The sequence below is a fragment of the Arachis duranensis genome, chromosome 3 (assembly GCF_000817695.3).
Source record: "Arachis duranensis cultivar V14167 chromosome 3, aradu.V14167.gnm2.J7QH, whole genome shotgun sequence".
Lineage (NCBI taxonomy): Eukaryota > Viridiplantae > Streptophyta > Magnoliopsida > Fabales > Fabaceae > Arachis > Arachis duranensis.
Genome location: NC_029774.3, coordinates 118397161 through 118423898, shown reverse-complemented (window position 1 = coordinate 118423898; position 26738 = coordinate 118397161). Strand labels below are relative to the sequence as shown.

The 26738-nt window shown below is 35.1% G+C and overlaps 4 protein-coding genes across 7 annotated transcripts in view; 3 read left to right on the top strand and 1 right to left on the bottom strand.

Moving 5' to 3' along the window:
- The first annotated feature begins 41 nt into the window (after nt 1–41).
- Nucleotides 42–9193, top strand: LOC107480619 (receptor-like serine/threonine-protein kinase SD1-8). 4 transcript variants are annotated; one of them, XM_016100771.3, is made up of 7 exons: nt 42–1520; nt 7265–7414; nt 7502–7692; nt 7785–7995; nt 8105–8342; nt 8434–8584; nt 8687–9193. In XM_016100771.3, the coding sequence occupies exons 1-7, from the start codon at nt 212–214 to the stop codon at nt 8996–8998; spliced, it is 2562 nt and encodes an 853-aa protein (XP_015956257.1). In that variant the 5' UTR covers nt 42–211; the 3' UTR covers nt 8999–9193. The 4 variants fall into 4 exon arrangements, with proteins under 4 accessions (XP_015956257.1, XP_052114851.1, XP_015956259.1 ...); XM_052258891.1 differs by having other exon boundaries at nt 7256–7414; XM_016100773.3 differs by having other exon boundaries at nt 1358–1500.
- A 1365-nt stretch (nt 9194–10558) lies between these two features.
- Nucleotides 10559–14504, top strand: LOC107480615 (G-type lectin S-receptor-like serine/threonine-protein kinase RKS1). The gene is made up of 7 exons (XM_016100764.3): nt 10559–12007; nt 12100–12234; nt 12414–12586; nt 12704–12914; nt 13321–13558; nt 13646–13799; nt 13882–14504. The coding sequence occupies exons 1-7, from the start codon at nt 10660–10662 to the stop codon at nt 14185–14187; spliced, it is 2565 nt and encodes an 854-aa protein (XP_015956250.1). The 5' UTR covers nt 10559–10659; the 3' UTR covers nt 14188–14504.
- A 629-nt stretch (nt 14505–15133) lies between these two features.
- On the top strand, nt 15134–19009 carry LOC107480617 (G-type lectin S-receptor-like serine/threonine-protein kinase RKS1). Its single transcript, XM_052258892.1, is given in 8 exon segments — nt 15134–16469; nt 16472–16576; nt 16662–16790; nt 17135–17304; nt 17422–17632; nt 17967–18204; nt 18284–18431; nt 18520–19009. Coding segments are annotated over 8 exon segments (2433 nt in total). The 5' UTR covers nt 15134–15340; the 3' UTR covers nt 18823–19009.
- A 6193-nt stretch (nt 19010–25202) lies between these two features.
- The window catches only part of LOC107480554 (G-type lectin S-receptor-like serine/threonine-protein kinase RKS1), a 3894-nt gene continuing 2358 nt past the window's right edge, over nt 25203–26738 (bottom strand). Inside the window, exons 4-7 of the mRNA XM_052258455.1 lie at nt 26421–26610; nt 26066–26342; nt 25838–25988; nt 25203–25746 (exon numbers count right to left, since the gene is read on the bottom strand). Of these exons, the coding sequence (XP_052114415.1) occupies nt 25435–25746; nt 25838–25988; nt 26066–26342; nt 26421–26610 (930 nt within the window). The 3' untranslated portion in view covers nt 25203–25434. The remainder of the gene's footprint in view (nt 25747–25837; nt 25989–26065; nt 26343–26420; nt 26611–26738) is intronic.

Genomic DNA, 26738 nt, shown 5'->3' with positions numbered 1-26738 from the left:
AAAGGCGAAGAAATGAAAAAACAAAAAAGCAGAGAAAAAAGGGGAGTGAAGCAAAGCAAGAGCAATAAGAGACAAGGGTTCCCTCTGAGTCAACACGCCCTTCTTTTTGTGTCGCTAATTGTATTCAGTCTTCAACATGAACAACAAACTTGACTCCAACCACTTATATACTTGAATCCACCTTCACAAACCAAGCCCCCTCTCTCCAAACATGGGAAGAGCAAGAGGAAGATGTGCCACTACTCTCCTCTGTTTCTTCCTTTTTTGTTTCTCCATTTTTTCCCCAAAACCTTGTACTTCTTCAGATACCTTAACAAAATCCCAAATCCTAAGAACAAACCAAACCCTCTTGTCCCCAAAGGGAATCTTCCAACTAGGTTTCTTTTCCCCCACCGATGATGATTCCACCTCCTTGTACCTCGCCATATGGTACAACAACATTCTTCCTAGAACAGTGGTTTGGGTTGCAAACAGAGATACCCCACTTCAGAGTTCCACAGGGTTTCTCCAGATAGCTGAAACAGGATCCATCAACATAGTTAACCATTCCTTGAAATCCATATGGTCTTCAAATCAAACCACACAGCAACCTCAAAACCCAGTTCTCAAGCTCTTAGATTCAGGGAACCTTGTTCTAAGAGAATCAAACGAGAACGACGACCCATCAAAGTTTCTATGGCAGAGCTTCGATTACCCTACGGATACTCTGTTATCGGGAATGAAATTGGGTTGGAACTTAGACACAAACACGGAGAAACACCTAACTTCATGGAAGTTCCAAGACCAAGCCCCTTCAACCGGAGATTACTCTTTCAAGATGAACTTCCATGGGCTCCCTGAGATTTTCCTCTGGAACAAGGACAAGATAACATATAGAAGTGGACCATGGAACGGTGCGAGATTCAGCGGCGTGCCAGAGATGCAACCCGTAACGGATTCAATCAAATTCACGTTCCACGTTGATGAGCACCAAGTGTACTACACATTCTTCATCGGGAACGAATCGTTGTTCTCGAGACTGTTGGTGAGTTCTTCCGGAGAACTTCAGAGGCTGACTTGGATAGAGAGCACGCAGGCATGGAACAAATTCTGGTACGCACCGAAGGACCAATGCGACTATTACAGAGAGTGTGGGGCGTACGGCGTGTGCGACGCAAACGCATCGCCGGTTTGCCAGTGTGTGAAGGGGTTCAGACCGAAGAACCCGCAGGCATGGAACCTTCGGGATGGGTCGAATGGGTGTGTGAGGAAGACGGAGTTGGAGTGTGAGAGTGACGGGTTCTTGAAGATGGGGAATGTGAAGCTGCCGGAGACGACGTCAGTGTTTGTGAATCGGAGCATGGGGATCATGGAATGCGGAGAAGTGTGCCGTCGGAACTGTTCATGTACTGCTTATGCCAATATAGAGATCACCGGTGGGGGCAGCGGATGTGTCATGTGGATTGGCCCCCTCTTAGATATCAGGCGCTATCCTTCCGGTGGTCAAGATCTCTATGTCAGGTTAGCAGCTTCTGATTTGGGTATGTCCATTCATTTCTTTCCTTTTTCTTCTTTTTTATTTATCTATTTCATAATCTGAACTCAGTAGAATTAGTACAGTTATCAATATAAAATATAAATACATATAAAAATTAATTAAATTATATATNATTATGGACCTTTTTATTTTTAAATTAAACTAGAGAAAGACTAGACATTTCCAAAGATGAGATAGACCTGGACTGGAATAATGCACAGAGAAAGAAAAAACATGACGGAGAATAGATGTGGGATGGAAGAATTTAGATTCTTTACCTTTGAAATTTTTATTTTAGATAATAAAATATAATTTTTTAGAATTTCTCTCATGTTTTATTTTAATTTTACTTATAAAATAAATAATAAAATATTATATTTTATCTTCTAAAATAAAATTTAAAATTTTAAAAATTCAAATCCGAGATAAAATGGGTTGAAAATTTTGTGGAATTTGTTATTGCAATCATCGGGTAGCATATTCCAACTCGTGTTAGAAGTAGAATAAGAGTTAGCTGGAGTAGGAGACCATCAAGACTCTTTAAATAGAAGTTTCTCTGTCCATCAAATTTAATAAGCCTTGTTTTAGTTATTATTCTTTCATTCATAAATTGACCCCTTTATTTTTTATTTTGTTTAAAGAAATACTCATAAATTTCTTTTTATGTGAATATTAACTCATATATGCAATTAAGATATCAAATTATACATATAGGTGGACAATGATTTAGGTGGGTAATTTAAAGGTGTAGTATGTTTTGATTTGATTGGTGGTTATTCATGTTGTTTAAAAAAATTATTGGTTACTTAGCATAATCCAATAGTGCTAGGTGAACAATGATTATGTTGAACAATATGAATCACCACCAATCAAATATAAGTATACTATATCTTAATTTAATGCTACTCATTAAATTTACTCTTTTAATCCTATTAATTCATATTATTCACACATTGTTCAAAAATATTATTAGTTACTTATAATTTTCCTAACCGAAATTATAATAACTGAAATACATCGTTGTTTTGAAAAAAAAAAAAACACCGCCTTGTCATGTAAACATGTTCTATTTACTCAACTGATCTTCTGGCTATAAGCTAAGGGTGCAGCAATATTTCATTCGTTTGTGTTGAAAATATATATATGTAATGATGACATGATATATAGCTTTTCGAAAGAAATTAGAGTCAAAAGGTTGGTGAAATATTAAATGGAATCTTAAATATAATATACCACTTGTAGTATTTTTTTTTTTTGTTGGATGAGTGGTGACTATACCACTTGTGGTATACTTTACTGGCATTACCCGTCAATAAATAATAATAATAATGTAAAATCTTTAAATTAAAAGGAAATGCACTAAAATCTCAATATCGCTTAAGAGACATTAAATTTACTAAAAAGAAAAGTTATTGACATGTAAAATACAGTTGTGTTATAAACAAACTCTTACCCAAGACTTAATCGTTTTTTTTTTCATATAAGGAATATTTTAATGAGAAGCAGTTTAGAAAACTAAAAGCTATTTTTAATAATGATAAAGTTAGAAGACTGAAAATACATATTTTTTTTTTGCATTGCATTGCATGTCATGTGAGTATGTGAGATTGTGAGTGAGGACAGAGCAACGCAATGAGATGAAACGAAGGACCACACCGCAAAATTGCTTGCTGCGTTGTAAATCTTGTCTTCACCACGTGCTCTTCAATGTTTTCGGGTCCCATGCATAATGCATTGCTTATAATTTATGAATATTTCGGGTCGGGCATTTTTCATTTTTTTTTTTGTTTGGTACACATAAATATGTGATTAATTGTATAATTTCTACCATGCATGCGATTTCTAAAAGTGGCTATCTTGCTATACCAGCAAAAGCAACAATATTTTTTTTTTTAAATTTTCCCCCAACATGTGATGGAATAAGCTTTATTTTATTCTCATAAATTAGCACAGATGAACTACCTTCCAAACTCAAGATAAGGAAACATTGATGAAACATACTAGAAGCCAACTAAACTCAGATACGTAGCTGTTTGTTTCCGAATCACGAAGAGAAAATAGAAAAGTGCGTAAACTGCATTGACTCCAGTATATATTCATGTCGGTCCATTTAGCCTTGATTAGTTGCGTAAGTTAATGGGACTCTCCAAAAAATATTGTGGGCCCACTACCTAATAGGGCCTCTCCCTTAGATTGCTATCCAGGACGGCAATATGGGCCCACCCAATTTTAAATGTTCGGCTCTCAAACGTTGTGTTATGGCCAATCTTTTTGACTTCTGAGGTTTTCTTGGTTCACACTTCACACTTCACACTTCACAGCACACACCCCTTGGAGATCTTCATGCGTTAGTGTTTTACACGAATATATGATGCAAAAAGGAAACTTTTATTTGTTAATATATTCTTTATAGGATTTTGTTTTCATTTATTTATTTCTGCATGCAATCTTACTTTCTCATTTATGGTTCGCCTAAACTAAATTAAATAGGGGACTTCTTCTCACTGCACGTATTTTGTTTAAAATATAATGTGACTGTACATGCATTAAGAAGCAGCTGCATATGTTAGATGGAGCTAGATGATCCTATTTAAGTTTAATGAAAAATAGTTTAGGGAAATTTTAAAAGATTACTAATTAAAGAAAAATTTAATTTGATGTATTATTAATGTAAAATAATTTTACAGGTGTATCTAATTATATAATACTATATTAATAAAAATAATTATTTTTCACATTAATCATGTAAATAATTATTTAAAAAAATAAATATAATTGATAAAAAAGGGCAAAATTGTCACCTTAAAATTATCTTTGGTGAAAGAAATGGAGCCTACCACCTTCTGTGGTGGGACCCAAAAAAGGTCATTTTATTGTTTTTTTCATGCCATTTCGGTAGGAGTAGGACTGTATGAGCATTTGACACCGCTTCTCTCTCTATATCCCCGTCCCAATTTTCTAACTACCCTTTTTGTGATCCATTTTTTTTTATATATTTTTATATTTTTTTAATAGCGAGTTTGCTTTACAAGTGCAAAGTAATCCAAAAAGGAAAAGAACCTTTTGAAATTGATTGGTTTACATTCCCTTGGCGGTGGTGCTTGTAGCAGAATTATATTGCTAACTTTGTCACATGATCTTTTTTGTTACTTAAATTCCATGCAAGCACCATGAATGTTCCTTTGTACTTAGCTTCTTTTATGAGCTTGTGTTTTCTTTTTGCAACTGAATAACAGGTTATATGACATGCCTTTTTTGTCCCGAGTCCCTAGACTAATTTACTAATCTAAATAATAATAACTTTTATCTTGTAGCAACTAGACCAGATATAAAGTGGGCACAGGATTCGGTGATCTAGGAACCTTTGGATCACTTAGTGGTCTAAGTAGAAAACATGTTTTTAGAGTTTTTTTATCAATTGCTACGTAGTTCTTGAACTAATTTTAATTACAAATCAACACCATATATTTTATTTAATTATAAAAATAGTTTTTTATTTTATAAATTATTATTTTATCAATTATCAATTATATTTATTAACAATCAAATACAAAAATAACAACCAATTATATTCTCCATTCATCCTAATAATTCCAATTGATTATAAAATTAACTTTGATCTCGTTACGTTCGTCCATGGCTTCCAAATCGTGTTTCCTTGAAATTCAATCGATTGGTTTTTCAAAACAATCGATTAAATGATAACTCAATCGATTGGTTTACACTATATCACAAAACAATCGATTGAAAGTTGTAAGGTAGAATGGTAAAAAGCTTATACCAATCGATTGTTTATACTTTCCAATCGAATGAATGCCTCAAAACAATCGATTGAATTCACGAAAACAACATGAATTTGCCAAATACAATCGATTGGAAAGTGATGACATTGAAGTTTTAGCCAAATGCAATCGATTGGTAATGTAATCCAACCGATTGGAAGGTGATGAAGTTGAATGTTTTGCCAATTTCAATCGATTGGTAATGATACATAAAATTTATAAAACGTCAATGATATTTTCTTTTAAATTAATTTATAAATTTTTTTAGATTTGTGTCTTATGAAAAGTAAAAAAAAAATTATAGTAGAGTAAAACTTAGCTGAAACCAAATAACATAGTGTAACACACATCTTTGATCAATATTAAAAAAAAAATTAGCCTAATTATGTACATAAAATCCTAAAAAATACAGTTCTATCTTTTTTAATTAAGTTAGCTTTAAAATACTAATAATGTTTTTTCATGTGCTGCTTTTAATATAAAATCCTAGAAAAAAATTGATTTAAAATATTATATATTATTATATTGGCACAACACTTTATTTTTGTATGATAAATATAAGTACATTTTTATATAAAGTATTTAAAGTATATAAAAATGTACTCTTATTATAAAAAAAATATTTAAAAAGTCATTAAATTTTTATATGTTATTAAAATTTAATAAATACAAGTACATTTTTATATGTTATTTTTAATTCAATGTACTAATAGGAGTTAAAATTAATTTATATTTAATAATTTTATACTAAAATTAATTTACTATAATTTTGTTTTATACTTCTTTTAGTATATTTTTTTATATTATATAGTATTTTTTCTAATAATGGTTGAGAATAATTGGAGCTGTATTGATTCGAATTATTAAGGAATGTAATTCGAATAAAGTTGTTTCGAATTACATTAAGGTGTGCTTTGGTGAATTCTTGTATCAGATTCTTGTTTGGCTTATATGCATAATAAACTTCTCTCCTTGACTTAAATACGTTTTTTACCCTCAGTTTTATATTAACTCTAAATATATTAAAAGAATCTACTCAATATATTCTAACATTTAACTAATTGCGAACACTTATTCCAAAACATATTTAAAAAAATTAGAGCACTGGTTACTAATATTTTAACGAAACTAAATTTGTGCATAACACAAATAAATAAATTAAGCATACTTACTACTTGATACGCTGCTATCTTATCAATATCATATACTTTTTGTATTTTTTACTCTGCCTTACTTGAATAAAAGAAAAAGGTACTATTGATCGGCAAAATTAATTTTATTAATTACCAATCTATAAATTAATTTTATGTACCATTACCAATCGATTGAAATTGGCAAAACATTCAACTTCATCACCTTCCAATCGATTGGATTACATTACCAATCGATTGAATTTGGCTAAAACTTCAATGTCATCACTTTCCAATCGATTGTATTTGGCAAATCCATGTTGTTTTCGTGAATTCAATCGATTGTTTTGAGGCATTCATTCCATTGGAAAGTATAAACAATCGATTGGTATAAGCTTTTTACCATTCTACCTTACAACTTTCAATCGATTGTTTTGTGATATAGTGTAAACCAATTGATTGAATTTCAAGGAAACACGATTTGGAAGCCATGGACGAACATAACGAGATCAAAGTTAATTTTTTAATCAATTGAAATTATTAGGATGAATGGAGGATATAATTGGTTGTTATTTTTGTATTTGATTGTTAATAAATATAATAGATAATTGATAAAATAATAATTTATAAAATAAAAAACTATTTTTATAATTAAATAAAATATATGGAGTTGATTTGTAATTAAAATTAGTTCAAGGACTACGTACCAATTGATAAAAAAACTCTAAAAACATGTTTTCTACTTGGACCACTAAGTGGTCCAAAGGTTCCTGGACCACCGAATCCTGTGCCTATAAAGTGGATATCTTAACTTTCTCTCCTTTTAGCTGACACAGAATCTGGAGATGGTTCTCACAACACAGCTAAGGTTGTTGGGATTATAGTTGGCGGTGCAGCTCTTATACTTTTGGCACTGGCTATCTGTTTCTTGTTATGGAAGAAAAGGAAATTCCCATGCATGTTGGAGAGGGAGACAGTGCACCGAGGTAATTCACAATTAATATTGTGCTACAAATGAATGAAATCAATGCCTGTGCACTTGTACTGTTTGATGAAACGTTTTTGCTTGCCAGGTTCTCTGGAAAGGAGTCAGGATTTGTTGATGACTGAAGTGGTCTTTTCAAGCAACAGAGAACAGTCTAGTGAAAGGAAAATTGATGACTTAGAGTTGCCATTGTTTGATTTTAATACCTTAACAATGGCTACAAAGAACTTCTCTGAAGAGAATAAACTTGGACAAGGAGGATTTGGTGTTGTTTACAAAGTAAGTTGTTGTAGTGTTCCACCAAAATGCACCCTATCACATTCATATTGTCATCCTTGAAATCCTAACAACAGTAACTATGATTATATCAGGGCAGGTTGATGGAAGGCCAGGAAATCGCAGTGAAGAGGTTATCAAAAAATTCTGGTCAAGGAGTTGAAGAGTTTAAGAATGAGGTCAAGCTGATTGTCAAACTTCAACACCGGAATCTTGTTCGGCTGCTTGGTTGCAGCATTCAAATGGATGAAAAGATGCTTGTGTATGAGTACTTGGAAAATAGAAGCCTTGATGGGATTTTATTTGGTAATTATTTCAACATTCTTACTCATAATATTACTTGATGTTATCTCATTCAGACTTTTAATGTGTAATTCAATATTTAATGTTTGTAACCATCATGGCATCATTTCAGACAAGGCAAAAAGCTCCTCATTGGATTGGCCAAGGCGCTTCAGCATTATTTGTGGTATTGCTAGAGGACTTCTTTATTTGCACCATGATTCCAGATTTAAGATTATCCATAGAGATCTCAAGGCAAGCAACATTCTACTTGACAAAGAAATGAATCCAAAAATATCAGATTTTGGAATGGCTAGAATTTTTAGCACAAATCAAACAGAAGCTAATACAATGAGAGTTGTTGGTACATAGTAAGTGGCACCACAACAAACTAGTACTCTCCAAAATATTAAACATAGTAACCTCTCTAACTCTAACTACAAACACTTTGATTATGTACAGTGGTTACATGTCTCCTGAATATGCTATGGATGGGATCTTCTCAGTAAAATCTGATGTTTTTAGTTTTGGGGTATTAGTGTTGGAGATCATAACTGGAAAAAAGAATAGAGGATTCTACTATGCAAATGCTGAACTGAATCTTCTAGGGCATGTAAGTGAAAAATTTTCTTTTATCAGTATGTTATTACATAGTTGATGCTAACCATATCCTGCTAATAAAGAATTAGCTGAGCCTCAAATTGTATTGTTGTAGGCATGGAAGCAATGGAATGAAGGAAATGCATTGGAATTAATTGATTCGTCAATTGACAATTCATATTCATCATCTGAGGTTCTTAGGTGCGTACAAGTGGGGCTCTTATGTGTGCAAGAGCGTGCAGAAGACAGGCCAACAATGTCTTCAGTGGTCTTGATGCTAAGTAGTGAAACTGCATCAATGCCGCAGCCCAAAAACCCTGGGTTTTGCCTGGGAAGGAATCCAATGGAAACTGATTCTTCTTCAAGTAAGCAAGATGAAACATTCACTGTGAACCAAGTCACAGTCACAATGCTAAATGCCAGGTAGTGAAAGAAGCACGACCTTCATCTAGATCTTGCACAGTTTGTATATTCCCTGAGCTATATAGAAAAAATCTGTTAATTTTTCCTTTCTTAGTGATTTTGGGTAACTTCGAGATCAAGTTTGGTCTTGTTTCGTTGTAATATGCAAGAGATGCTTCATCAATTATTTTTACACAGTTTATAGCACTTCATCTAAAAATTTTTTCAGTTTGATATTGTTTCAAAACAAGTAGCTTAACAATCACTTCAGTATGTACATACTACATGGTACATCTGATGATATACCCGAGCCAGTTGCATTACAAATTGGCAGCGTGGGCTTGCTCTTGAAAGAACTTAGATAACTTATCTACGTACTTCAAATAATAAGAAAATATATATACCAAACAGAAAACCGAAAGTGCTAATGTGACATGCAGCATATCTTGGCCTTCAAAACATGGAAGAAGCCCAACTTGGAGTAATTGGATTTCATTTAACAAAAGAGTTGTTCCACAAAACAAATTGAGGAGTACTTCATGGACCACAATCACATTCTTTTAATGTGTATTGTGTTAGACTTAGTCTGGAACCTGAACTGTTAGAGTGCAAGTCTTAGGTTTTTTCTTAGTTTCAATTTTGACAAGGAAGTGTGCTTTCCTGATCTGAAAACAAAAAGTTTATAGTGTGTAGTTGTAAAATGCTGTGGAAAAAAGTTGACGTACAGAATCTAACTCTAATAGAGACTAGTGGTGAAAGTACAAGATACCAGAGAAGAGAAAACAACCTCAGCTACCAACAAAGGAAAGATAGTGCAGAATCAATCTTCTTGTCTTGGTTTTCCCAGCATGACTTAAATCAGTGAGTCATTATTGCACTGAAAAAATATCAAATTGAATTATGAACGTGGCAGTTGCATACCAACCTATAAGATGCATCAACAACGAGACTCCCTTATACTGCCCCGTAGTGAGGAAGTGAGGCAGCTTTGAGAACAGAAGAACAAAAGACAATTTTGGAGATTAACTCTTGAAAAATGTCCTTTGACTCTATGAGTAACCGGGAACCTTCCACACAAGCCCTATTAAGAGAACTATTGGAAAAAAGAACGTACATTTAAGAGGTTTAGTCATGATCAACATGAAAAACAATCACATCTGACATCACCATGCTCAATAGTCTTCACAGGATAGTCATTAATATAATAAAACCTACTTTTAAACAGTGATAATTAAGCTAGGAATCTTTCAAAAAAATCTTGAATCATATGTGCCTTTATCCTACCAGAAATATTTCCATATTTCGCAAGACTTGTAAACGCCTAATAAAGACTTATTATGAGCAAATGACATTTATCTAGTCTTGATTACGTGCGGATCTCTCTGGACTAAAAGTCATTATGCTTTCAGATATTTGCCCACCTTTGGTGCAAAAATTTATGCTAATTAATCATTATATAGTTTATAGTCTTCAATTTAATTATATAAATTTGTTGTCTTTTTCTAATAATCATTGAGAGATACTATTGATAAGATGTGTTAGCTAATAGCCATCCAAATAGAAAGCATGTGTCCTAACTCCTAAGTCAAGCAATCTACAACTGTTTCACTTCAGTGTGAACACACTTTATCGCTTATGTCTATTTCCCTTTCCCTTGATGAACAAAGAGAATGAAGCAGAAACTCCATGTGCTTTGCAGAAAATCCTCTCTGCCTTATCATGGGTCAAAATCAAAAACCAAAGTTACATTGCCATTATTGGCTGCTAAGTTCTTTGACAGTAGTCCTTCTTAACATCTCATTTGGCTCTTGCTTTGACACCATATCCACTGACAAAGCCCTCAGAGATGGTGAGATTCTTGTTTCTAGGGACAAGACTTTTGCTATGGGATTCTTCAGCCCAGGCAGGTCCACTTCCCGTTACATCGGAATCTGGTACAACAATCTGCCACAACAAACTGTTATTTGGGTTGCAAACAGAAACACTCCCATCGATGACACATCTGGGGTTCTCTCAATCAACCAACATGGAAATCTAGCACTCCACCATAATCATAGCATTCTTCCAATTTGGTCTACCAATGTTTCAGTCACACCTTCAGACACAAACAAAGTTATAGCTCAACTCACAGACATAGCCAACCTTGTTCTGATCCTTAACGACACCAAAACTGTCATCTGGCAAAGCTTTGATCAACCAACAGATACTTTGATTCCCCACCTGAGATTAGGATTTGACAGAGGAAAAGACCAGAGCTGGGTCATCCAATCTTGGAAAACAGATGATGATCCTTCACCTGGTGACTTCACATTGAAGTTCAGCACCAATGGTATGCCACAGTTGTTTTTATACCACAAGAATCTTCCATGGTGGCGAGGAGGGCCGTGGAATGGTGAGTTTTTCATGGGTATACCCAACATGAAACGAGATAACAACATTTTCAATGTTTCTTGTGAGGAAGATGAGAACCATGCAGCACTCTCATATAACACCTATGACAAATCCGTTCCCAGTTGGGTGGTGGTTCAGCAATCTGGTTTCTTTCAAGTGTTCACTTGGGATAACCAGAAGAATCAGTGGAACCGGTACTGGTCAGAGCCTACTGGTCAATGTGATAACTATGGAACATGTGGACCTAACAGTAACTGTGACCCTTTGAACTATGAGGATTTTCAGTGCACTTGTCTGCCCGGGTTTGAACCGAAATTCCCGCGTAACTGGTATGAGAACAGAGATGGTTCAGGAGGGTGTGCGAGGAAGAAAGGTGCCTCTGTTTGTGGGAGTGGAGAAGGGTTTGTGAATATTGAAGGATTGAAGGTTCCTGATACATCTGTGGCTATAGTTAAGGAGGGTTTGAGTTTGGAGGAGTGTGAGAAGGAATGCTTGAGAAACTGTTCTTGCAGTGCTTATGCAGTTGCTAATGTGGCCAGTGGTGGAAGTGGATGCTTTGCATGGCATGGTGATTTGATGGACATAGAGAAGCTTAGTGATCAAGGCCAAGAAATATTTGTACGTGTTGATGCTGTTGAATTAGGTACTCTCTTCTACACAATTTTTCTCTTTTTTTTTTTTTCATCTGAAATGAAAGCGGTTCTGCTTCATTATGTTCTTGTTTTTTACTCTCAGCTAATTATTACAAGAAAACAAAAGAAGCATTTGGTAAGAAAAAGATTGTAGGGGTTCTGGTAGCTTCTTTGTTTGCAGTTCTCCTTATTCTGGCCTGTGTATATCACTTGCGGTTGCAGAAGAAAAAGAAAGAAGGTATGTGATTCAAGATTACTTTCATGGGTGATGCTATTGATTTTACACGGGACTTCCATATGAAATGCAATGAAGAATTGGTTAAGTATTAGAATGTATTAGAATTCATGAGATGCTTTCGTAACCTATATAGGTATAGTAGTTTCATAGGGAATGTGATCACCTTGAATTTATTTCAGATAAAATGTTGCGGCAATTGAATCAAGATTCTCCTAGAGAAAACAGTGATGATATTCAAAGTAAAGGAGATCCAAATCTCCCCTTCTTCAGCATTAAAATAATCATGGCAGCCACAAAAAATTTTGCTCCTCAGAATAAACTTGGACAAGGTGGATTTGGCTCTGTCTATAAGGTAAACTAAAACTCTTTTTATGTCTCTTTTTACTTTCATTTTCTTCTTTCAAGACACTTAAGAAAACTAATGGGAAAATAGAGTAACAGTGTCTTTAAGAGTTGTTAAATATTTCAGGGTCAGCTATACAATGGACAAGAGATAGCAGTGAAAAGATTGTCCAGAGATTCTGGACAAGGAATAGAAGAATTTAAAAATGAAGTTACACTATTAGTTAAACTTCAACATAGAAATCTTGTGAGATTGCATGGTTGTTGCCTTGAAAAGGAAGAAAGAATGCTTGTCTATGAATACCTTCCAAACAGAAGTTTGGACTTCTTTATATTCGGTAAATCTTCTGTTCACTCATATAAGCTTTTATCTAGATTAGCAGCTATCATGGTTACTAAATTAAAGAGGGAAAATTCTCTCCATTTTTTTTTTTGGACTGGAAAAATTCTCTCCATTGAAGAATTATCTTCTTCCATTCCACTTTTAGAAGCAGACACCAAATCTGGGCTGTGGCTACTTCATTTTACAAAGAAGCTTGTCACAATTCTAAGGGGAAAAATATCCTGTTAGTTCAATTTTTCAATCAGAAATACTAATATATACAGCAAACATATTTAAAAAAAAAAGGGTATATTCCTTTTCCATTGTAGGTTTTTATACTTTCTTTGAATTTAATTTAGAGCCCTATATGTGCTTAATATTTCATACAGTGGTCATTCTTGGAAATCATGGTCATATTTCAGATAAACTCCAAAGGTCATTGTTAGACTGGGATCGGCGTTTTGAAATTATTTATGGGATTGCTCGAGGTGTGTTATATCTTCATCAAGATTCAAGATTAAAAATAATTCACAGAGATCTCAAAGCTAGCAATGTTCTCCTTGATGCCACAATGAATCCGAAAATCTCAGACTTTGGCATGGCTAGAATATTTGGCGAAGATCAAATCCAAGCCAGAACGAGAAGAGTAGTAGGAACATAGTAAGTATTAGGAACTTAGAATAACCAAGACTCACGAAATTAATTAGTTAATATTATTTATAATCTAATCGTTTTATGCTTTTGTAGTGGTTATATGTCACCCGAATATGCAATGGAAGGACGATATTCAACAAAATCTGATGTCTTTAGTTTTGGAGTCTTACTTCTAGAGATTATTGCCGGCAAGAGGAACACAGATAGCAGCGACAAAGAAAGAGCCTCCCCAAATTTAATTGGATATGTAAGTAAAGAAGAGAGATAAGGAAAATAATTTAAGCAATGGTGAATTTGACTCATACAAAGATTTTGTTATGAATTTCTAGGTATGGAAATTGTGGACAGAAGGAAAGGCTTTGGATATGGTAGACACAACACTAGACCAATCTTATCCTCCTGAGATAGCTTTGAAGTGCATTCAAATTGGACTATTGTGTGTGCAAGAAAATGTGAACAAGAGACCTTCCATGTTGGAGGTTGTTTTCATGTTAGGGAATGAAGCACCTATTTGTCCACCTCAAAAGCCAGCATTTTTATTCAATGGCAACCAAGATGACTTGCAAGAGTCATCAACATCTGGAGGAGGATCTTCAATTAATGAAGTAACAGCAACTACCATCTCTGCTAGATAAAATCTAGTTATATGCAATGGTTACATAACTTTATAGGATGCATGAAAAGTTGTTTATAGTCCTTCAGAAACTCATACTGTTAAATACTTAAATATGAGAGTAATAGGGGTTGGCCACTTCATGAGCCAGAAATTCTTTGGATGAGTTTTTTTTTGGCTTAATTAGTCTGAAAATTTTCAAGTCCAAGTTTTCCCGTTGTTCAAATCTTGACTAGGGAGTTTGTTTTCTTTACTATTTTAGTAATTGACTCACATTTTGAGTTATGTATCAGTATCAGAGAACTCATTATACATGTCTATTCTTAACCGAAAAGCAATTCTCACAAAACAACTGCATATCAATTTAATGGCAAATTAAAATTTTAGTTATAGGCTTGATACTCATGAACAATTTTTGGCTTCATTTATGCAAGAATACAACTCCATTTTTAATAATAAATCTAATTAGTATTAATGGTAGTTAAGGGATGTAGGCTTGAATAACCATCCCCCCTGCCTCCAAAAGAAATTTCAAATAAAAAGCTAACTTCCAATAACTAACTCCATGACAGAACAAAACTAATCATGCTCAATTTCTCAATGTGAAAACAATGATGGATTATCCCCGCCACTTGCTGTAAAGATTATCCTTTGCGTAATGCTTAAACACGGTGATAACTGATAAGATTGAAAAATTTGGAATCTTTTGAAAGTTGTATCATTTGTTTTCAATGGGCCTTGAACCTACTAAGAGTATTAGTGACTAATAGTTCATAAGCTGTTATATTACCTAAAAGTGCAAATACGTGGTAGTGTGGGTCTCTTAGGACCACAAAGTCAATTTTAATCTTAGAAATTTGTACACCGTCAAGCCCGGTGCAATGTACCAAATGGACAGCAGCCTCTGACCTATAAGTCATGCTAACAATAATTTGTATACGTCTAGTCTCATAGACTTCAACGTTCATTAGAAGATAGTTCTTCATTATCTTTTCCCGATCATTATTCTATAGAATATTTATTGATAAGGTGTGCTAATAATCACAAGGAAGGGTGACATGAGACATTTAACATGTCCCAAGTCTAGCACTTTAATTCATTATGTCATATTTAAATACATTCACATGTGTCTCAAACCTTCATTTTCTCTTCAAAAGATCCTTTCTTTCTTGTGAATGGCCCAAAACCATTATTCTCTGCTTAGTTCTTTGAGTGTAGTCCTTCTCAGCATCTCACTTACCTCATGTTCTGATACAATTACCATTGACAAACCCCTCAGAGATGGTGAGATTCTTGTTTCTAAGAGCAAAACCTTTGCCATGGGATTCTTTAGTCCAGGCAAATCCACTTCCCGTTACATCGGAATCTGGTACAACAACTTGCCAGAACAAACTGTGATTTGGGTTGCAAACAGAAACACTCCCATCAACGACACATCAGGGGTTCTCTCAATCAACCAGCATGGAAATCTAGCACTCTATAACAACTATACCACTCTTCCAATTTGGTCTTCAAATGTTTCACTCACACACTCCAACAACAACGTTGTAGCTCAACTCTTGGACACAGCAAACTTTGTTCTGTTCCAAAACAACACCGGAACCATCCTATGGCAAAGCTTTGATCACCCTACTGACACCTTCATTCAGCACTTGAAAGTTGGTTTTGACAGAAGAAGTAACAAGAGCTGGTTCCTCCAATCATGGAAGACAGATGATGACCCTGCTCCTGGTGCATACACGTTGGGATTCAACCCCAATGGGAAGCCACAGCTGTTCTTATACAACAAGAACCTTCCATGGTGGCGAGGAGGATCATGGAACGGTGAATTGCTCATGGGTATACCAAACATGAAACGTGACATGCTCAAATTCAATATTTCTTATGAGGAAGATGAAAACCATTCAGCACTCTCATACACCATGTTTGATGAGTCCATTGTGAGCAGAATAGTGGTTCAGCAATCAGGTTTCTTTCAAGTGTTCACCTGGGATTTCCAGAAGAGTCAGTGGAACCGGTACTGGTCAGAGCCAACAGGTCTATGTGATAACTATGGAACATGTGGATCTAACAGTAACTGTGACCCTTTGGACTATGATGAGGCCTTTCAGTGTAGTTGTTTACCTGGGTTTGAACCCAAGTTCCCGCGAAACTGGTATGAGAATAGAGATGGATCAGGAGGGTGTGTGAGGAAGAAAGGGGTGTCTGTTTGTGAGAATGGGGAAGGGTTTGAGAAGATTGAAAGCTTGAAGATTCCTGATACATCTATGGTAATAGTTAAAAAGGGTTTGAGTTTGAATGAGTGTGTGGTGGGAGTGGGTGCATGACATGGCATGGGGACTTGATGGACATTCAGAAGCTCAGTGATCAAGGCCAAGATCTTTTTGTCCGTGTCGACTCTGTTGAGCTAGGTATGACTCATTTTTTTATGTTTACTTATTATTGGAGTTTAGAAGGTTCTGTTTCATTATGTTTGGTATTGTTTCTTATTCTCAGCCAAGTACTATAAAAGACCAAGATTGTTTGGTAAAGACAAGTTGGTAGCGGCTCTGGTAGCTTTCATGCTTCTGGTTCTCCTTCTAGTGTCCAGTGTGTATTACTTGTGGAAGAAGAGTAAAAACAAAGGTACGTGATTTACTTTCATGGATACTAACAAGGTGCTTCATATTGAATAAAAATAATATCATTAGAAAGAATAGTTGAAAGAACTAGTTTCCCTAATTCTAAGTATCCCCTGTTGTGATATTTCATCATTATCAGCAGCATTTGTCTTAATGTTAGAAAAAGTTTGATTTTGGATCTCTTCTTATGCTGCAAAGAAAAAACATGTAGTACTTTAAAGTAACTTGATTTTCCTTTAGTTCATATACTACAGTTTCTTAAGGATTCTGGTAATATTATTTTAGAGGAAAAGAAAATTCTGTTTAATTTGAGCCTTATGTGAAATCTTACGAAATTTGAAATTCCAGAGAAAATGATGTGGGATTTAAATCATGGTTCTCCAAGAGAAGAAAACGATGTTCAAAGCAAAAGACATCCAAACCTTCCCTTATTCAGTTTTAAAATGATAATGGCAGCCACAGAAAAATTTTCTCCAGATAATAAGCTAGGCCAAGGTGGATTTGGCTCTGTCTATAAGGTAAATGGAAACTCTTAATAATTAATGCATGAGAATTCTTATACCACTTGGCTCTATCTTCTTTTAGACATTGCAGAAAGCTAATGCAAAAATTGTCTAAATTTGCAAATATTTTAGGGTCATCTATTTGATGGACAGGAGATAGCAGTAAAAAGACTCTCCAAAGATTCAGGTCAAGGAATAGAAGAGTTCATAAATGAAGTTACACTGCTAGTTAAACTCCAACACAGAAATCTTGTGAGGTTGCTCGGTTGTTGCCTTGAGAAGGAAGAAAGAATGCTAGTTTACGAATACCTTCCAAACAAAAGCCTAGACTTCCTCATATTTGGTATGCAACTATGCATTTTTCTATTAACTCATTAACTTTCCTGCCTCTGTAAGCTTGCACATAAATTTTGGGACAAGGAATAGACTGTGCACAAAAATAGCTCTTATGGCTTTAAAAGATGACCTGATTAAAATCCATTGGAATCACCATCTACTATTCTCCATTTTCACTTCAATGTCTTCTAATTTAGCAAGAAATGCTACATATCTGCTACACATTTTCTGACTAGATAAACTCCTCTCATTTTGGCATTTATTGATAAAACAAAATGTGAATTGTAACTAATATTAACCATGGCATTCCAATTTTTGAAAACACCAATGGTTCATTGTAGATGAAGTTCGAAGATCATCGTTAGATTGGGGTCAACGCTTTAAAATTATTTCGGGAATTGCTCGAGGTGTATTGTATCTTCATCAAGATTCAAGATTGAAAATAATTCACAGAGATCTAAAAGCCAGCAATGTTCTTCTTGATGCTGTAATGAATCCCAAAATCTCAGACTTTGGAATGGCTAGAATATTTGGAGAAGAACAAATTCATGCAAGTACAAAAAAAGTAGTTGGAACCTAGTAAGTATCAATGCATATACCAAGAACAGAAAAACTAATTGCATTTTAATAGTAATCTAATCATTCTAAACAATTACAGTGGTTATATGTCACCTGAATATGCAATGGAAGGACGATACTCTACAAAATCAGATGTCTTCAGTTTCGGAGTCTTGTTATTGGAGATTATTGCTGGAAAAAGAAATTCAAATTGTGAAAAAGGAAGAGCAGCCTCCTTAATTGGATATGTAAGTAAACAAGAAGTATTCTTAAAAATGGCAAACAATTGAATCAATTAGATGCATTACTGAGACAGATTTTGTTATGAATTTGTAGGTGTGGAAACTTTGGACTGAAGGAAGGGCCTTGGATGTTGTAGATTCAACACTAGGCCAATCTTATCCTCCTGAAATAGCACTGAGGTGCATTCAAATTGGACTATTGTGTGTGCAAGAAAGCGTCAACAATAGACCTTCCATGTTAGAAGTTGTTTTCATGCTACGCAATGAAGCACCTATTTGTTCACCTCAGAAGCCAGCATTTTTATTCAATGGCAATCTGGACATGAAAGATTCATCAACATCTGGAGGAGGATCTTCAGTAAATGAAGTGACAGTAACTACCATCTCTGCTAGATAAAATCCACCTCCAATATTGTAAAGGGTTCAACATTGTTAGTAGGTTCTATTAGTTTAAGTTGCTTGAGAAATTCTGTTTCTTCATTACATAATGAGTATATTTGCATGAAGATTGGCCTAGTGCAGGTTCATTTCTTCTTGAGATAACTTGATTATCTTTTTCGCTTACAATACTCTATAACAATACAAACGGAAAATTGAAACAAAGGAATATAAAGAAATCCAAGCTTTTGTTAGGAAGGTATTCATATACTAGCATTCTTTCTTCTTTTTCAAAACAACATCCGACTAATCTCACAAGATTTTTATGCTGGAGTTTACTTAATAGTGTAATTTCATTTTTGAATTCCTCAGTTCCTTGACCTGAATTGCTTGACAATCTTTTCACTGCTATTTCTTGTCCATCAAGATAACCCTGAAAACATTTGTAAATACTTTTAAACTCCTTAAAATATTTTTCTAAATTTTCATAATTTTTTATGGATAGTAGTTTTATTGGTGATGGCTGCATGTTTCATAATTAAGACAAACATGATTTAGATTTGTACCAAAAAGACTAAAAGTAACTTTATGTTTGGATATCTCTTACAAAAAAAAAATTTTATTTATCAATAATGTTTGAGTATAACAATATATTTTTTTTGTTTATTTGTTATGTAAAAAATATATTTTTTTAAGAAAAAAGATATTTTAAAAAAATATAAATTATAACTTTTTAAAAAAGATATTTTTTATTTTTACTGCTAGAAATTTACTAAATACGCTAAAAAATAAAAAAGATATTTTTTCAATAAAAAATGATTTTTTTATCAACTTAATGACACCCAAACAAGAACTTTATTTTTTCTAGCAACATGTTAGACTTAAATATTTTCCTTAAATTAATGTTACAGTATCAAATTTACGTCTTTTTAAAGTCCATACTTTTTATATGTTTTACTCCTATTTTAAAATCATTGTGGATTTCACTTACTGGATACTCAATGCATTAAAACACCTATTAACGGTTATAGTATTTGAAGAAATTTAATTGTTAAAAGAAAATTAACTTATATACAGAACCAAAACCACCTTGACCAAGTTTATTAGAGGGAGAGAAGTTATCAGTTGCAGAAGAAATGGAGCTTAGATCAAATAATGGTAAATCTGAATCTTCAGCATTCTCAAAGTAGTGAGTATCCTCAATCTTGTATAAATAGTATTTTTGTTTGCCGATTAAACTGTATTTTTGTAACTAAATGGCAATGTGGATGCAGTTTTGAACTGAATTATTAATTATTAATTTAATCCTCAATATTTTAAAAAAATCATCGGCTAGAAGGAGGAACAACAGGATTGACACTCTAATGATTTGTGGACGACTAGTGCGGAATCAAGCAAGAATAAAGATTGCTATTAGGGGCTTTTATAAGGGCTTGTATCGGCAGGAATATGTCCCGAGGATTGGCTTTTGGGATGGTTTGGTGAAGCAGCTTGATGTTGATGAGGCTACAGCTTTAGAGGTTATGCCATCTGCAGTGGAAATTTGGGAGGCAGTTTAGGACTGTGAATCTTCTAAAGCACCAGGTAGTGACGGGTACAATATGAACTTTATCAAATGATGCTAGGAGGAGATTGGCCAGGAGTTTACAACAGCAGTGATGAGGTTCTTCCAGAATGCTATGCTACCAACTGGTGCGAATGTTACGTGGGTAACTCTTGCTCCGAAATTTGTGGGTGCCAAAGAGATTAAGGACTTTAGGCCGATTAGTATGGTGGGATGTGTGTATAAGGTGATTTCAAAAGTCTTGGTGAGAAGAATGAGAACAGTTATGCCAGGTTTGGTAGGAGAGACACAAAGTGCATTTGTGAAGGGTAGAAAAATCTATGATGGCGCCCTAATTGCTTGTGAGACGGTTCAGTGGCTTAAGACGTGTAGAAAGCAGGCAGCAATTATAAAACTAGATTTTCAGAAAGCATATGATAGAGTCAAGTGGAGTTTTGTCGATATTGTGTTTCAGAAGATGGGCTTTGGACAAAGATGGAGGAATTGGATGAAGGAGTGTGTCAGTACGACCACTATGTCTGTCCTGGTTAATGGGTCACCGTCCAAGCCATTTAAAATGGAGAGGGGCCTAAGACAAGGAGATCCACTTTTTCCTCTTCTCTTTGTTCTTGTAGTCGATGTGTTGCATCGGATGTTGGGGGAAGCCGTACGCAATGGGCGCATTGCTCCCTTAATGGTTGGAAGAGATCATATTGAACTATCACATCTTCAATTCGCGGATGATACTATTTTGTTTTGCCTTCCGGAGACAGAGACAATTATGAATTACAAAAGGCTGTTGCGCTGTTTTGAGCTGATGTCGGGTTTGAGCATCAATTTTGATAAGTCGAGTCTGATAGCGGTCAATTGTGAGCAACAGTGGATGGAGCAGGGCTGTCGCCTTCTGGGTGCAAGCAAGCTGTCTTACCTGTTAGGTATCTTGGGATCTCTTTAGGGGTGAACCCGCGATTGGTGAAGACTTGGAAACCTATCATTGATAAGGTGGAAGAGAAGCTCAGCTTATGAAAAGCGAATATTCTAAACAAAGCTGGAAAGTTAGTTCTCATCAAATCGGTATTGAACAGCTTACCAATCTATTACCTCAGCCTTTACAAGATGCCGAAGGCGGTCGCTGATAAGTTGATTGCATTACAGAGGAGATTTATGTGGGGGCAAGGAGGATGAAAACTATGGTATACCTCTGGTGAAGTGGGAAGTAGTTCAGGCACCAAAAAAGGCGGGGGGTTTGGGGGGTCGAGGATGCAATTCTCAGGAACACAACGCTTTTGTTTAAGTAGTGGTGGTGATTTTCAAAGGAAGAATGTCCGTTGTGGAAGAAGATTGTGTGTTCTTGTAACAATTTGAATCCTAATGTATGACTATCAGATCAGCCTATACCAGTAAAGGGTGGCCTGTGGAAAGACATCTGTCAGTTGAATATAATAGAACAACAGGTAAAAGATAAAATTATTAGTGGGATGGCGATGGAAGTGGGGGATGATAAGAAAACTATATTTTGGGAAGACAATTGGATTTAAGGTGGTCCTTTGAAAGCGAGTTTTTCAAGGCTTTTCTCTATTTCAAACCAACAAGGATCTGTGATAGGAGATTGTGGGTTTTGGGATGGGTTAGAGTAGATTTGGAATTTTCAGTGGCGGAGAGAGTTATTCAATGGGAGTTGGAACTTGTTCATCAACTTCATGAGAGGTTAAGGCCAGTAAAGCTATCAACTGGTAGACAGGATAATCTTGTTTGGAAATTTGATAATAAAGGTATTTTTTCCACTAACTCTTTGGTGCAGGTGCTGCAATTGGATACTCTTTCACAAGAGATTACGAGCTATAGCTTCACAAGTGTTATTTGGAAAGGGTTGGTACCACCAAGAATAGAGCTTTTTGGATGGTTTGTTCTAGTTGGTCGAGTAAATACTAAAGAGAGGTTGAGTAGATTGGGCATCATCCAGCAGAGTGACAATATTTGTGCCCTGTGTAAAAAAAAAGATGGAATCTGTTCATCATCTGTTTCTGTTTTGTGAGTTTACTTGGCAGGTGTGGTGCACATGGTTGAGGAGTTTTCGTAGAGATTGGACAGTCCCAGGAACCATTAAAGGTCTATTTTAGAGTTGGACTAGCATGCTTAATAGAAAAGAGGAGAAGAAGAGGTGGCTGATTGGATTCTTTGCAGTGATTTGGAACATCTGGTTGGAACGCAATGACAGAATCTTCAACAATAAAGAAGCAGGTGTTGAGGTCATTCAAAGTAGAATGTTTCTGAGCTACAAGGAGTGGGTTGGTATTGATCCTTTTGGTTGTTGATGGCTATGCCGGAGATGACAAGGGATTGATCACCTTTGTGTTTGGTTTCTTTTTTCTGGGTGCTTAATATGCATGTTTATCTGTTGCTCCACTTTACTGTGTTGAGCTTTCTTTGTTTAAAAAAAATAATTAACTGACTTTGCAAGAACAACTTTCGCATCTCTTACTGTCACGACCCAAAATGAGTTATAACCGGCGCTTAAGAAAATAATCCTATAGCAAGCCTAACATACTCAAATATAAATTGAATAAGCAAGTTACAAATATTTTACAAGTTCTAAAATAAATAGTTATATACTTTTAACAAAAAAAATTAAAATAACTAAGAATGGTTGGATCCTGCATGTGATATATGGAGCATATATTTCTAGGAATTTGACAAAGAATAGGTACTCATTACAGATCATTACTCTTGAATAGAAAGTCTCACATAGTCAAATATTTGCTCCTGAAAAATATTTTTTTGAAAAAGGTGAGTTTTGCAACTCAATGACCAAACAATACATCTATAATCAATATGAGACCATATAAAGATTATTATTAAAGTAATTTTTTTGTTAGAAAACAATAATTGATAATAATAAGTGAATCAATAAGGGAGTTCTCATACAGAAATCAAATCAAATAATCCACACTTGGGTGGCTCCACCTCTAAGGGTAGCCCTTTCATCTCGTGTGTCTTAACAGAATAATAGATCTAACGTGTGGCCTACACGTTAGGCTAGCAACACTCCTGCTAGCTGGAGTCTGAGTTAGATGCATCTAAGTTAACGTCATAACCGCCGTTAACTACGATTTTCTAATACGAGCCTCCCAAACCAATTCAAAACATATAATTTCAAATATAACAAATCTTTGATCTTTCAAATATCTAAGGTATCAAATCAAATAAAATCATATTATACTTTCTCATTAGAATCCTTTTCAATCATACTTTTTCAATCATAACACATTTCAAATATATTTCACAATCTTTAAACTAAGTGAATACCAACAAACATTTCAATGCTTCAAAAACCGATATTCAAGTAAATTTAAACATTTTAGAATAATACAAAACTTCATCAAAAATATATATGGTCTCAAAAACAGATATTCAAGTAAGATCAAACAATTTAAAATAATGCAAAACTTCATAAAAAATATATATGGTGTCATGCATAGTTTCTAAAGTATAAACTTCATAAAAACGAATTATTTAATTTTAATAAATCAATTATTTTAATCAATTTAAAACCATTCAAAGCATATATAGTGAGTATAATTCAAAGATCATAATAGATATATGTCAAAATAATTATAGATGTATAGTCAAAGAATTATAAATGTAAAGCCTACTCACAATATGGTCTCAAATGACCAAAGATACCAAATCCGGAGTGCCAAATTCAAGATGAGGAAGATTGAAGTAGAATAAAATAAATGAGCGCTGAATTTGGACTGGAGAGCGACAAGATGGAGCTGGCGATAATCCTGAAAATCTAAAACAGGAAAAACTAAAATCGAATTAAAACAAGGACAAGACAAATTAAGTGGTGGCATAATAGGACATGAAAGCTAGAGCAGAATCAAGGAAAGAGGCTGGACCGGGATAATGACTTCAGCTCCAGTAGCACCAACAACTCCAGAGGCAACGACAATGGCTTGGTTCAGGTACATTTGAACGGCGACAAGAACAGCGCAGCAGCAGAGGGTCCCTCCTCGGCATTTCTCTCTCTCTCTCTCCGGGAACTCCTCTCTCTTGAAGCTTCAAATCTGCAACTACGACAATGACAGCGAGGCTAGTTTCGACAGCGGCAGCTAGGCATTTCTTGGCGACAGAGGCGTCGCGGCCATGGCAGCAACAGCAGCGGAGTTCCAACGGTGGTGGAACCTCCCTGCAACCCCTTCTCTCTCCACGCGTGTTTTGTTTCTCCCCCGGCGACAGATCTGGTGGCGCTAAACGGAGGCATGAACATCGGCAATGGTGGCTGGGCTTGACGGCGATGACCCTTCCAACGATGGCTCTGGGTAGAACGGCGCGTCTTTCCTCTGTTTGTGAACCTCCATGGACGGCGACGATGAAGACCTCGGTGGTGACGACGGTGACGTGGGCCCCACAGGATAGTGACATCTCCTTCTCCCCACATGGCTCTCTCTCTCCCTCGGTTCTGGCCTTTCTCGCAACGACACGATGGCGGCGACAGTGGTAGTGATGCCTACCGGCGTCACCTCCCTTCCTTCCTCTTCTCTTCCCTCTTTGGTTCTCCCCCTCTTCTCTTCTCCCTTTCTGTTCTTTTGTTCTGCTGTTGGGTAAGGGTGGCTAGAGTTCTGGTGAATGTGTGAAAGAATGTGTTGTGTCAAAATTAGGGTTAGGATTTTGGTTTGAAAAAAGAGAAGTAAGGGTATTTTAGGAATTTACTAATGCATTTGTACATTAATGGAGGATTTATTGTAGAGTCACTCTGGCGAGATTGTCACATTTGATGCATGCATGGGATCAGTTTAGGTTGCCATTTTTCTCTGGTTCCTTTTTATTATCATTTTTTATATATCCAATAATTAACAATCAATAATACATTTATAGTACCTAGAGATCACTAAATGGCCGCGTAAGGGAACCTTCAATCTAGTTCTTTTCGTCACATGAAAAGTTCATTCGGATTAGTGGTAGTTACAAAGTTTCTAGCTACTATGACACAGTCTGAGTTTCTCAATTATCAGCTTAAACAACCATAGAATAACCATCAAATTAAACTTGCGTTGCATTTGAAGGAGCCAAGGATAGTCATGTTTAACGGCCAAAGATTGTACTTGTTGTTATTTCGTTTACTGATGAAGATCCATCTTCCACTATTGATGATGGCTCTTGCACTAGCTCTCGGTTGTTGCTGAATAAAAATGCTGGTTTTTGGGGTTGGCGAATGGGTGCTTCATTTCCTAGCATGACAATAACTTCTAACATGGAAGGTCTATTGTTCACATTTTCTTGCACGCACAATAGTCCAACTTGAATGCACCTCAAAACTGTAGCAGAAGGATAAGACTGCCCAAGTGATGAATCTACTAGATCCAAGGCCTTTCCTTCTGTCCAAAGTATCCACACCTACCAACACATAGCAAAATCTCCAATTGAGTCATACCAATAGTATTCAGTTCATTTGATAGATTGAACAATTTAAGACATGACCACTTACGTATCCAATTAAATTTGGGGAGGATCGTCCTTGATCATGGTCTGTGTTCCTCTTGCCGGCAACAATTTCTAAAAGTAAAACTCCAAAACTAAAAACATCTGATTTTGTCGAATATTGTCCTTCCATTGCATATTCTGGTGACATGTATCCACTAAGATATGTCAAAATATTATAGGTAATTCGAATTAATTCCTTTGTTTTTGGTTATTATAAGCTTACGACACTTACTATGTTCCAACAACTCTTCTTGTTCTTGCTTGAATTTGATCTTCACCAAATATTTTAGCCATTCCAAAATCTGAAATTTTGGGATTCATTGCAGCATCCAGTAAAACATTGCTAGCCTTTAGATCTCTATGAATTATTTTTAGTCTCGAATCTTGATGAAGATATAATATTCCTCGAGCAATCCCAAAAATAATTTCAAAACGTTGATCCCAATTTAGTAATGATCTTTGAGTTTCATCTGAAAATGAACCATTGAATTTCAATTTCTTTTTAGTAACTGAACTAATAGAAGAAAAATGTTAACAATCAAATTAGATAGAGAATGACAGCCTACCAAATATAAAGAAGTCCAAACTTTTGTTCGGAAGATATTCATAAATCAACATTCTTTCTTCTTTCTCAAAGCAACAACCCAATAGTCTCACAAGATTTCTGTGTTGAAGTTTCACTAATAAGGTAACTTCATTTTTAAATTCTTCGGTTCCTTGACCTGAATTTTTGGATAATCGTTTTACTGCTATTTCTCTTCCATCAATTAAGCAACCCTGAAATATTTGTAAATTTTTTAATATATTTTTTTGAATTTTTTATTTTTATTATAAATTATATTCTTTTAATTAAGCAACATGTTAACTAGTCATTTACTTATTTATAGGGATGGCAGCAACAACTT

Coding starts and splice junctions, on each gene's coding strand:
- LOC107480619 (XM_052258891.1), top strand. CDS start 212: ATGGGAAGAGCAAGAGGAAGATGTGCCACTACTCTCCTCTGTTTCTTC. Junction 8,343..8,433: donor ATGAGAGTTGTTGGTACATA/GTAAGTGGCACC, acceptor GATTATGTACAG/TGGTTACATGTCTCCTGAAT. Junction 8,585..8,686: donor AACTGAATCTTCTAGGGCAT/GTAAGTGAAAAA, acceptor GTATTGTTGTAG/GCATGGAAGCAATGGAATGA.
- LOC107480615 (XM_016100764.3), top strand. CDS start 10,660: ATGTGCTTTGCAGAAAATCCTCTCTGCCTTATCATGGGTCAAAATCAA. Junction 12,008..12,099: donor TGTTGATGCTGTTGAATTAG/GTACTCTCTTCT, acceptor TTTTACTCTCAG/CTAATTATTACAAGAAAACA. Junction 12,915..13,320: donor TTTGGACTTCTTTATATTCG/GTAAATCTTCTG, acceptor GTCATATTTCAG/ATAAACTCCAAAGGTCATTG.